Consider the following 12,956-nt stretch of genomic DNA (forward strand, 5'->3'; position numbering starts at 1 on the left):
AACAATGAGTGTGAACAAGTCACTAAAGGCCACACCTGAAGTATGTGTATAATTCTGGTTGCAGTGCTAGAGCCAGGATATCTAAGCACTGCAGGCAGTACAAAAGATACTGCGGATGCTGGAAATCTGAAATAAAAACAAAGTGCTGGAAATACTCAGGTCTGGCAACATCTGTGGAGAGAGAAGCAGAGTTAATGTTTCAGGTCTGCGACCTTTCATCAGAACACATCAGATGAAAGGTCACAGATCTGAAAAGTTAACTCTGCCTCTCTCTCCACAGATGCTGCCAGACTTGCTGAGTATTTCCAGCACTTTCTGTATTTAAATCCAAATATGTTATCCTAGCTTGTGTAGGTGGTGAGAGGAGCAATATTTTGACTATGATATTGCATTAGTTTGCAACTAATCAGCCACCCAGATTTGATGGGAATGCCAGAGAAGTTGAAAAGAGTAAACACAAGATGCAGAAACTATCTTCCGAACTTGATTAAGATTGTTGTATACTGTAATAAATGAGCAATTGATGTACTCATTCATCCTTTTGGTGTATTATGTCCAATTTGTTTTGTTTTCTTCCCTCTCAGTGGATGATGACGGTCTTGAAGATGAGGTTTTCTCCTGGCTGAAATGTGCTAAGGGGCAGACCCATGAACCAGAGAATCTCATGCCAACACAAATTATTCCCAGCACTGGTTAGTACATGATCTGTCAACTACCTTTCTTTGGTGCTTTGACAGGCTTCTCCTTCACAGGCTGATGAGCTTACCTTTTTCCGCAAGAGTTTGTATTTTTGCAGCGTTATTAGAATTTTCGGTCACTTTGTGCTATGAACCAGTTCCGAGCCTCTGTCATTGCTGCTCTTCACCTGGCTACAAGGAGCCTCTTTATTTCTCTTGCATTTGGTAAACCAGCCGGTAACAGTTGACTTGAGATCAGGAACTGGCCATGTGTGAAACCATAGACACGAGCCTGTCTCGCCATGATGTAGCAAGCACTGAATGGAGCACCTGCACGCCAACCTTTTTGCTGCTCTGTTGGTTTTGTTGAAACATTTGTATTTTCTTTTTAAAAGAATGTTCCTAGGATCAAAATCAGCTCTGTTTCAGATTTCTAAACCTATTTCTGTTGATTCTTGCAAAGCAGCAAGATCATTTATATCTGTCGCCACTCACTCCAGCCATCATCTGACTGTGACCAGTATAGGTAGACTGTTGTTTTAGTAGTTATAGTTTTATCTGGATAATTACAAATTGTATGGCAATGTTTGTGCATCTCCTTGCAGGGCTTCTAATTCCCAGTGCCATATACCTTAAATTAGAAACAGTGGGCATAAAATAAATCTTTGAGTCCACCTGCTGACATGCTAGAATGCATTTTTTTTCTATCTGCCAAAGTTACTATTAACAGAAGGAGCTAGATTCCCTTGACTGTACATTTCAGATATTGGAACGTTCGCATTGTAAAGGATTCTGGCATAATGTCTGAATAAATGCAGCCCATGTGTTAAGTTTCTTTAATGGAAGTAGCGAATTTGTTAATTTAAATGTAAAACTGTCTGCAGCTGCTGGTTGGTGGCAAAGTCTGTTTCTCATCTGTTCTTGTTGCCCCACCCCGAAATGTCAATAACTGTTTTTGGAGGGAAAAATTTATTAAGTTGTTATGGCACTAGTTGTGTGCAGCTATTTATATTAAATAATGCAGTGTTATATTATTTTCCCAATGCCAATCAATCTGCCACGCAGCAATGGAAAAGAGAATTTTGACTTCCTGCTGCTTTATTAAATCCTAACTTAAATCAGTAGTTTTTGGAAAACCAGTTAATTTGTATATCATTGTAATCGAATTGCTGCCAAATTTACATAATTGCAACTTAAGTTGATATAGCCATTTTATTTTATTTATTTTATTTTATTTAGAGATGCAGCACTGAAACAGGCCCTTCGACCCACCGAGTCTGTGCTGACCAACAACCACCCATTTGTACTAATCTTACATTAACCCCATATTCCCTACCGCATCCCCACCATTCTCCTACCACCTACCTATACTAGGGTCAATTTACAATGGCCAATTTACCTATCAACCTGCACGTCTTCGGCTGTGGGAGGAAACTGGAGCACCCGGCGGAAACCCACGCGGTCACAGGGAGAACTTGCAAACTCTGCACAGGCAGTACCCAGGACTGAACCCAGGTCGCTGGAGCTGTGAGGCTGCGGTGCTAACCACTGTGCCGCCCAATTGTGAAGCACAAAATCATTCCTCTGCAATATGGGCTTAGTACTGGCATCTGTGGTATGGGGTGCCTCATGCCTGGATAATTGGATAGAATGCAGATTTCCCAAACCCTACAGTTCTTCCTCATTCTTTCAGCTGCCATATATACTAATAGGCATTGGCATTATCTCAATGTGGGAGATATTACCTGCTGTTACAGGCCTTCGAAGAACTGGAGCAGGTCATCTGACCCCATTTAGCTGTGCATAAAGTCAGATCATTAGTCCTGTGCTGCTGTTGGCTTCAGAACAAGTTTACTCTGTATATTTCATGTGTCTGTTTGAGATACATTTTAGAAATAGATGAGCAATTCTTGAGTTTGTTCACCTTTAGCAAATGTATTTTGTGAATGTACCACCTTGATGCAATGTTGAGATATGTCAGCTTGCCAAAGTGCACTCATCTTCACTTTCTGTTCATTTAGGCATTGCACATCACCTAGCCTGGTTTCGTACAGGGACTCTGCACTTGCTATCTTGTCTGCACTCAACTGTAGCAAAGCCAGCTTATCACCCTGTTGTAATACCAGGCACCAAATACTAAATATAATCCTAAAGCCCTTTCTTTCTGTTTTGGATGTTCGTGCCATTAAATTGTGCAGCCTTGTGTATGATTTCCGGGCAATAGAATTTCTCCTCTCTGTCTTTAGTGCGTTCTGTATGTTGCACAGACCAAAGTTTAAAAAGGATGGTAGTCGAGGTATATTGAACAATCAGCTGGGCCTTCAAAAGGAAATCATCTGACCTGATCATTTCTGAAAACATTCATCTCTTAATCAACAGCTCTGTATGATATTGGAGACATGGTCCATGCAACGAGGGGGAAATGGGGTATCAAAGCAAACTGCCCTTGTATTACCAAACAGCTGAAGCCTCTGCCCAAGACAGCAGCACCAAATGGAGTGTCACAGGTATGTTTTATTGATCATAGCAATTGCCATTCAGAGCCTAGCATTCAAGAGTAGCTACTCTTAAAATCTGATAGCCTGTCTTCAGTATCTTATAGAGCACAGACAAGACAAACATCAATATGGTTAGCATAGTCATTGATGCTAACACAGGGTGGCAAAATTAGAATATGGAGGATGAAGATATTTAACGACAAATGTAGAATGTCGTGTATGTTTGGGAAATGGATTCCCAATGGAGGCATTGGTATCTGATTCTGTCAGAAAATTAGAGATAGCTGGATATGTACCTGAAAAAAATTGCTAGAGGCATATAAGAGCTTTGTGTGATGTGTTTTTAGACACTGGCACCACAGATTGTCCTGTATGTTCCTATGAAATTGGATTTTCATAGTAGGAAAATCACTGCATGATTTGTTTGACTTGTATTTTGCACAAGTTATAAACCAACAGCTGTTCCAATAAAACATACACAGGTATTCAGAAAAATTCGAATGAGTAACAAAGTAGTTGTTTTGGCGTTCACAGTTGTTTAATTTCTATCTGGTAGAGTTCTTGGAGGGAGGTTACAAAAATCTTCTTATTAAAGACACAGACATTGAATGAGCTAATAGAGTGATCACTAATGTATTTGCACAAAGGGATTTTGTAGTAATGTATGATAGATGGGGGAAGAATGTAAGGTATTAATTGTGGCATCAAAAAGGAGGTACAATTGCGTCACTATGGTACAGTAACAAAGTGAAAGGAAAAGATACTTATGATATGCTGTAAAATATTTAATATTTTAAGGTCAAGTAAAGGTTCTATTTGCTGCATTTTGGTTGAAGCAGGCAGCAGTAATTTTACCCTGAATGGAAATAAGCTCTGCTGTGGAAAAGGACAGCACAGTGGCACAGTGGTTAGCACCGCAGCCTCACAGCTCCAGCGACCTGGGTTCGGTTCTGGGTACTGTCTGTTCGGAGTTTGCAAGTTCTCCCTGTGACTGCGTGGGTTTCTGCCGGGTGCTCCAGTTTCCTCCCACAGCCAAAGACTTGCAGGTTGATGGGTAAATTGGCCATTGTAAATTGACCCTAGTGTAGGTAAGTGGTAGGAGAAGGGTGGGGATGTGGTCGGGAATATGGGATTAAAGTAGGATTAGTATAAATGGGTGGTTGTGGGTCGGCACAGACTCAGTGGGCCGACACAGACTCAGTGGGCCGAAGGGCCTGTTTCAGTGCTGTATCTCTATAAAAAAAAACAGCAGATGGACGTGCTAGGGTACAGGCTCACTGACATTAAAGGCAGCACGTGGTGTTCATGGGGCTATTTTTTTTTTTAAAGGCTGTTGGAGTTCTAGGTTTTATCTCCAGATATAGAATTTAAAAGCCAAGAGGTATTGATAAGCCTATATAAAATTTTAATAAGACCTCAGAGTACTGTGGGGTTTTGGGCTCCACGCTATAGGCAAGATTTTGGGGTTGCTGTCTGGTATGAAGAATTACAGATATGAAGAAAAGAAAATTTTGAGGGGAGTTTTACGGCAACAATGCAGATATCTGGACGATATAATAGAAGTATTTAAAACTCTGAAAGCATGTGACAAGCTAGATTGAAGCAGATGCTTTTTAGTAGCTCAGGGCTCAAGAATGAGGGGCCATAAGATTAAATATACAAGATTTAGAGCAGGAAACAGGAGATACTTCAAGTGCTTTGAGGTTATGGAATTCACTTACAGACTTTGTTGATGAGGCAGAAACTATGTCAATATTGATGATTAGATAGGTGGGTGAAGGGATATGGCAATAGAGTGCGTACATGTGATTAGAACTATTTGCTCATGTGGAGGGTAAACGCCAACACAGACTTTTTCGGCTGAATGGCCTGTTTCTGTGTTGCAACTTGTATGCATTTAAACCAGCTTTGTAATTTGTAAATGAATGGTTTAGTGTTTGAAATTTTGGCCTTTTATTTAAGCTTTCAAGCAGTCTTCCAAATCCTGCCAATGCAGTAGCTATGAATGAAGTGTCAGCAAGCAGTGGAGGTTCCATGATGTTACCTCAACCAGATGGCTGTTTAGTGGAAGTGAAACCAGAGCTAGCAGACAGCAGCAGTGGTGAGGCTGGTGAAGACAATACCATGAACCTGGGTGAAAGCAGTAGCAATAATGTGAGCTTTATAAGTGACAACGAAGGGATATCCACCACAGCCAGCTTGAAAGATGGCACACTGAGTTCAGCAGACACTACATCTGCATTGCACTGGTTGGCTGACCTAGCCACACAGAAAGCAAAGGAGGAGAAGAAAGGTAAGTTTCCTTTTATATTTTAGTAGTCCAGTCTGTTCCCTGAGTATGTCATTCTGTCACTTTATAGTTAAACTGTTGGACTTGTGTAATTGAATGTGATGCTGTGCTGCTCACTTTTTTGGGGTGGGGTGCTGGTGAGGGGAGAGTGTTTTGCAATTATATTTTTGACCATGCAGAAATATTCTTTTAATTCTGTACTTGCTGGTAATTGTGTTGCAGCCATCATGGTGGATCATTTGTAATGGAATGTGATTTAATAATCATGTACATGCATGGATACAAAATCTAGATCACGTTTATGATGCGAATGGACTGTAAAATTACACTGGTGTAGTACCCATTCCTTGTCACCAGATGGCAAACATTCAACACCATAAGAGGGTTTAGTAATGCTGATGAAGTTGGAAGAAAACTGGAGAGGGAGAATTTTTAGAGAAATTAAATGGTAAAAGTGAAAGAAGGAAATTACTGAATGGAAAAATACCAATAAGACCTGGAGAAAACCACCATAAAAGCTATTAATGCCATATATAGAACAACATTGGTGCTTTTCCTGTAATAACACCAGTGACTTAAAGATCAGAACCATCAGATTTATGATCCAAATATACTTCATTTCTACATAATGTGGATCTAAGCCTAGATTATAGTTGGAGGAAATCCCTTAAAAGAAAAGAACAAATAGAAAAAAACAATTGATGTAATATCTTTGGCATCCTCAAGACATCCCAAAGCAGTTCATGGCCAATTAATTATTTTTGAACTGGAGTCACTTGCCACAAATATAGCAGTTAATTTGCACAAAACAAAGCCCCTGAAATTGTGGTGACATACATGAACAGTTAAGCTGTTTTTGGTGGCGCTGATCAATTAAACCTATATTCCTTTCTCCCTTATGTGCTGTCGAGCTTTTCCTTAAATGCATCTATATGTTATTCTCCTCAACATATGGTCTTGTCCTCCTGAGCCTCAGATGTCAGTTGTTTTTTTGCCTTAATTAGACTGTTGTTTCCCGCTGAAAACCACTTCTTTCATTTGTTGCTTTGTGAAGTTGTTGCTCAAAAATATTTTTGGCTTGATGGAGCGGATAACCTCAAATAAGTGCTGCTGCAAGTGGATATCCATTCTTCATCCCAATGTTTAAACTGTTTGGAATTGTCATCCAGTATACATTGAAACTAGCATCAGAAAAGGGAACTGGTCCGGTAAAACAAATTGCACTACAGAAGTAAGCTCTTAAGAATCAGTACTATTGATGGTGGCTAACTGTCATCCCAACATGAGATCTTGTCCCAAGGGATGAGCCCTTGTCCTTCATTCGGCTCACATGGGAACATAAGAACAGGAATCAGCCATTCAGTCCCTCAAGCTTGTTCCACCATTTGATAAAATCATGGCTGATCTGTACCTTAACTCCATTTACGTGTCTTTACTCCATATCCTTTGATAACCTAACTTGACAAAACATGTATTGATCTCAGTCTTGAAAATATCAGTTGACCCAGCATTCGCCTTTGGCGGAGAGAGTTCCAGATTTCCGCACTCATTCTTGGGGGAAAAAACGCCTCCTGATATCACCTCTGAATGACTTAGTTAATTTTACGATTTTGTCCCCTTGATTTTTGCACTGGTGGGAATAGTTTCTCTGTATCTTCCCTACCAAACCCTTTTGTCATTTTAAACATTTTTATTCGATAAGCCATCAAACTTTCTATCTACAAGGGATACAATCCAGTTTATGGGGTTAGCTTCCTCTGTCTTTCAGAGATGGTTACTCCATTGAGGTAGCACCACTTAGTACTATGTAGATCATGCCTAAAATTGTGCTGCCCTCTAATTTATAAACTTGATAACAGCATAATTAAGTGTAGACCTTAGTGATGTGTGGCAGCAACTGGGGAACCTGACACAGAATTTGCATTCTGTTGCTGCAGAATTTGCTTGTGCTTGCTGCCAAATTTGGGCTTTAAAAATGCTGTAGATCAAGACTCGTGCTCTAAATAAGTATTTATTATGATTATGTGCTATCTCTGGGAGAAAGAACTGATGCTTCCTCCTAGAAGGAAACAACTTAACCCATCTGGTTCACTAATGTCCTTCCGGGGAGGAAATCTGCTGTCTTTACCTAGTCTAACCTACATGTGATTCCAGACCCACAGCAATGTGCCCTCTGAAATGGCCTAACAAGCCACTCAGTTGTAGGTGCTCACCACACCTGCTCAAAGACAATAAAACCAGCGACACACATCCTGAGAACTAATTAAAAAAAAGAACGTGCATGATTTTATCAATGTTGAAAACATTTTCAAGGGACCATGCCTTCAGTGATTTCCTGTGGGAGACTGGCATCCCCAAATGCGCTCCCAGTGTTTGCACTGCCAAATCTGACTCTATATTCCAGTAGCAGACTTGTCGACTTGCAAAAACTAGGCGTAAGAATCTGTTGCCAAAATACTGGAGCTAGATTTAGCAGTATGAACATGGTTCACAGAGATTTAATTGGTTGATTGTTGGGGATGGTTGATCATGGTATATTGTACCTTGTAGCAGCTTGATGCAGCAGTGATAAAACCTCTCTTTCTGACCTGATGTATCTTTGGATCAAATTTGTGAAGCTTCATGTCGAAAGTGCACAACTGGATAACCAGACTTTTACACCTCTGCCAATGGCTGTGATTCAGGACACCTGCAAATGGTCTTTATGTAAGCTTTCATTTGTAGTAATTACAAACTTAGCCAACATTAATAATAGACAAAGGACATGGTTGTTGTCTTCTCTAATCCACATCGATTTATATTTTATCAGTTGAACATTTTATTTTTCCTTCCTTCTCAGAAAGCAGTTCTTCTTTGCGATCTGTGTTGAATCAAAGCCAAGACTCCAGGCCTCCCTTAGCACTGGACTCATTCAATGCTTTGTCCAAGCCTCCGTCCATTTTAGAGCCGTTCAGCAGCCTTTTGTCTGGAGGCCCCTCAACCACCAAGACAGAAGGCTCAAGTCTTAGGGATCTGCTGAATTCTGCCCCAGGGAAATTACAGCGGGGAGCTGCTGAGACTAGCCTTCCGTTTCCATCAGTCTTCACATCTGTATCAACGGTAAGTATGACTAAGTGTAATGTTTGAAATTCTGGATACTAAAAAAATATAGTTTTTCACCTTGATATTGCGTTTGTAGCAAAACCTGCAGGGAGCTCACTCTGACCTCCAACTGGCATATTTAGAATTCCTTTTGGAGTGGGAAATCAAGAATGTTAAGCATCTTGATAATTTTCAACAACAGACTGAAGTAAAAAGAATGTTGATATATAAGTAGATCTATACAGCACAAGTCTGTTGCAGTTTTAATAATGGTGAGATTATCGTGTCTAGTTTTGTGCACCATGCTTATCAAAAGGTAAAGATTCAGAGAAAGGAAACAGGCTGCTGCTGAGTTTTCTAACTGGTAAATATCACATCTAAATGAAAGTACTAAGACAACATGATCTAGTCATTTTATATAAGGAAGTGAACAGTGGAGAAATTAGTTATGCTGAACAGAGAATATACAAATACAAGCTAAGAAATTAAGATGAATTGCACATTCAGTACATATCAACAGAAGCATTTAAGGAAAGAATGAGCAGATTTCTTATTCAGTAGGGATGGTGGGGAGATTTGGAAATGAAAATTGAAGGGAAATAAAAATTACCTAAATGCTAGGGGGTCTCAACAGCCTTTTCATTTCTCTGTTTATATATGTTATAAGTTAGTGGTCCAAAATATTACAAAAGAAAGCAGCTGTATCATTTAAAGTGACTCCTTTATTAATAGCCATCATTTGTTTACCCTAGTTTTTTTTTGCAATTTTTAAAAACAGGCTGATAAGGGAAAGGGAGGCCTACCAAACTTTCTAGATCACATAATTGCGTCAGTAGTAGAGAACAAAATGTCTACAGACACGTCAAAGCGAAGTGGGAATCCTGCAGAGGCATTGAAGGAGACCAAGAAACAGGGTGTAATGGAAATGAGTGTTCTGGACCCAAACACACAACACTGCTGGCTCTGTGATGGTCGTCTGCTCTGCCTCCAAGACCCTAGCAACAAAAATAACTGGAAGATCTTCAGGGAGTGCTGGAAGCAGGGACAGGTACACATTGTAGACACTGAGAGTGATCCCACATCATCGATGCGCAATCACAAGTCTTTCAATAAGTTTCTGTTTGGCTAGTTACTGGTAGAAGTGGGAAGACTGGAATCACTTACGGTGGGGTGGAGGTAGAAAAGCATCCACTATCTCATGAATAAACCATAAAAGCAATTATTTGAAAGCATTTAGTGGATTCTTCCATTTATCCTCATTCTGCACTTACAATGGGCAAACCATCTAAAACTTTAAGGCTTTATTAGTCACTTTGTCCCACTTGCATATTATCATTTCATCTGGAAGCATGACTCTGTTCTTCCATCAGCATGTTACCGGAAGACTATGAGTTTTAAGTTTAGAACTTAATCAATCTTCTCAATTATTCATGTTACCAATTGCTATCCAGCAATTGCAAAGTTGTCCGGTTTCAACTTTTCAAATTTCAATATTTAAAGCAGCTATGTGGATTAATTCACTTGGTTTTATTGAGAGTTATTGTCTTAACCTGATAGCTCAGAATGATAACTATTATTTCAACCTGGCCTTAGGTTTTAGTTCCATTGTCTGATTTTGCACTTATATGGCATTCCATTTTTATGTAGCGATTAAATACATGAAGTTGGATTCTTTTCCATCTTGTAATCTCTGTATTCAAAGAGTGTAGTTCCTCTTCTGTATGCGAAAAGTCACTTTATGCTTTTCCCTTTAAGAACACCTTGCACTCCTGATTATTTCATCCCAGTCAGTTGTGAACGTAGCCTCTCAAATTTGCACTACTTAAAAAAAATTCTGTATTGATTCTGTCAAGCTGGTAAAAATTTTTGGAACCTCCTGATCTTACACCAAGTGTCTGTCTCTTTGTTTGTTTAATCATGGGGCAAGCTCCATTTACTAGACTGATTTTTTTTTTTGGTGCTGACCTTGTTGATAAGTAATTATTTAATTCAGTTGCATGATATACTCATTGGTTTAAGACGGATGTGATTCAATTAGAGCGATTTGAATTCTTGGTAGACCTTTTTCTCATGGCTAATGTAATGCTCGTCTCAGCCGGTGTTGGTGTCTGGTGTCCATAAGAAGCTGAATTCAGCCCTCTGGAAACCTGAAGCTTTCAGTCGGGAGTTTGGGGACCAAGAGGTTGATCTGGTCAACTGTAGGAATTGTGCCATCATCTCTGATGTGAAAGTCCGGGACTTTTGGGACGGTTTTGAGGTCATTGCAAGTAAGTACAAAGATTGTTTTCCCAAAGCATAATAAATATTGTAATTTCAAGTCCCTTTTTAAAAACCAACAGTGAAACAGTATTGTATTTAACTGATAATCAAGACAACTAGTTTTCTGTTTTCATGGATAATGAATAGAATCAATAAATGTAATCTCCATAGTGCTAGCAAAAATCCCAGAATTTATAATCAACTAATTTGACTTGTGCAGTCACGGTAAACCAGTGGCTTTGCTGATAACCACACTGTTTAGATTTTATTAAAAACCGTTCTCAGCAAAGGATGAATGTTTGAAATTTGCATTTCAGCATCAGCTTGTGGAGGATTATTTTGGGATGTTTTTAAAAAGCACTTTTCAGAGCCTAGTCTTCACTCTAAATTGAGGAGTGATGATTCAGCCAGCTTTCCAATAGTATGAGCTCAATGCCTGAGGAGTTAACTCAAAAGACTGACATCATTCAGAAGTTAGTGTTAAGCTGCTGCAACTAACTCTGATGGAAACTGTTTTCCTTATCCTAGCATGTGAGCAGATGTTTAGAGTCAATTGGAAAGTCCTGTGCTGTTTGTTGGACACATTTTATGAGATGGTAGGATTCCTTCCGTATGTTAGTGGCCCTGACCATGAAGACCCTAAAGAGCCTTGCCCCAGACATGGCACTATAATTAATATCTCGGAGACCCTCAGCCTCAGCAATTGTTCGCCAGAAACCTCCGAACCGCTTGCAGGAAGGTACAGCGATGAATGAAGCAACTTTAATAATAGGCACAACGGAAAAAATTTAAATCCTGTCCATTGATCATTGTCCACACCTTTCACCTTTTCTTCATTAAAAGAAAAATATCCTATTCAAGATATCTGATCAGTATGTTACCAAATAGCTTGCCAAGCATACACACTTCATGATTATACATATTTTAGATGTCAATATTCATTATAAGAGCCTTGTTGTTATTTGAAAACCCCAATCAGTTGTTAGATGATTTCATTTTATAGTGCCATATTCAGCAGGATTAAGATACTAAATTTAATCTGTGACCATAGTTAGTGTACCTAGTGATATATTGTGCACTTTTAACGATACTGCCTTTAACACTAGTATCATGAAAGGGGCTTGGGGGCTACTCTAATTAGATAATTATTCTGTGCAATAACTTACTCAACTGTCACTAAAGCTGGTGGCTTCTAGTCGGAATGCTATATGTTCGCATGAATCTGACCAGTCTCAGGCTTTAAATTAGGAATATTCATTACAATTAAAGTTACATATCCTCTTATAATACCTATTTTGCCAAGGAAATACAATAGAGTAATACTTTGTGCTTTTCCATTTAATTGGTCTGTCTCGTCTTAGAATGTGCTAAGATTGCATATCTATACTGTTAATTCCATGATGGGATCATGACTGAATAGTTTCCCCTATCCTACTATGGATAATGGCATAATAACTTGTGTGTTGAAATTGAGCTGTCGTCATGAATGAGGAAGATCATACCTATAGTAGTTACTTAAACTGTTCCATACAGATAAAAATTTTAATCAAGCCATGACTACTTATTCAAAATTCTTGGAGTCTAATTTGAATTATGTTTTTGTGTGACAGAACGTTTGAAGTCTGATGGAGGGCAGCCAATGGTTCTGAAACTCAAAGACTGGCCTCCGGGTGAAGATTTTAGGGACATGATGCCAACCAGGTAATAAAATTTGCAGTTCATGTGGACATCTTCAGGCTCTGTATATCACAGATGCAAAAAGTTACCCTCTCATTTCTTGTTTTGCAGGTTTGATGACTTGATGAATAACCTCCCTCTACCTGAATACACAAAGCGAGATGGAAGGTTAAACCTGGCTTCGAGGCTCCCAAACTATTTTGTGCGGCCTGACCTTGGACCAAAGATGTACAATGCCTATGGTGAGTATCACAAATTATATTAAAAGGTTCTGTCTGTTTAGCATTTTAATTCCTGTCCTTCCACAAACTTAAGTTTAAAATTTTACGTACGCTTTATTGTGGATGATTACAGATTACAATCCAAGCCTGGAATTTCAGTATACCAGCAGAATTCTTCTATTCCTATTGTGTAAAATCCTAAATCCTAGCCTAATCTTTCTATTGCATATACATTAAATCCAGGCAGAACATA

The 12,956-nt window shown here is 39.2% G+C and overlaps 1 protein-coding gene across 1 annotated transcript in view; it reads left to right on the forward strand.

Moving 5' to 3' along the window:
* Nucleotides 1–12,956, forward strand: part of kdm3b (lysine (K)-specific demethylase 3B) — a 162,219-nt gene that overhangs the window by 129,897 nt on the left and 19,366 nt on the right. The window contains exons 14-21 of the mRNA XM_068043302.1: nt 585–692; nt 3,057–3,184; nt 5,138–5,468; nt 8,305–8,564; nt 9,325–9,594; nt 10,642–10,813; nt 12,416–12,506; nt 12,594–12,724. Coding sequence (XP_067899403.1) covers nt 585–692; nt 3,057–3,184; nt 5,138–5,468; nt 8,305–8,564; nt 9,325–9,594; nt 10,642–10,813; nt 12,416–12,506; nt 12,594–12,724 — 1,491 coding nt within the window. The remainder of the gene's footprint in view (nt 1–584; nt 693–3,056; nt 3,185–5,137; nt 5,469–8,304; nt 8,565–9,324; nt 9,595–10,641; nt 10,814–12,415; nt 12,507–12,593; nt 12,725–12,956) is intronic.

This window comes from Heterodontus francisci, chromosome 12 (genome assembly GCF_036365525.1).
Source record: "Heterodontus francisci isolate sHetFra1 chromosome 12, sHetFra1.hap1, whole genome shotgun sequence".
NCBI classification, from domain to species: domain Eukaryota; kingdom Metazoa; phylum Chordata; class Chondrichthyes; order Heterodontiformes; family Heterodontidae; genus Heterodontus; species Heterodontus francisci.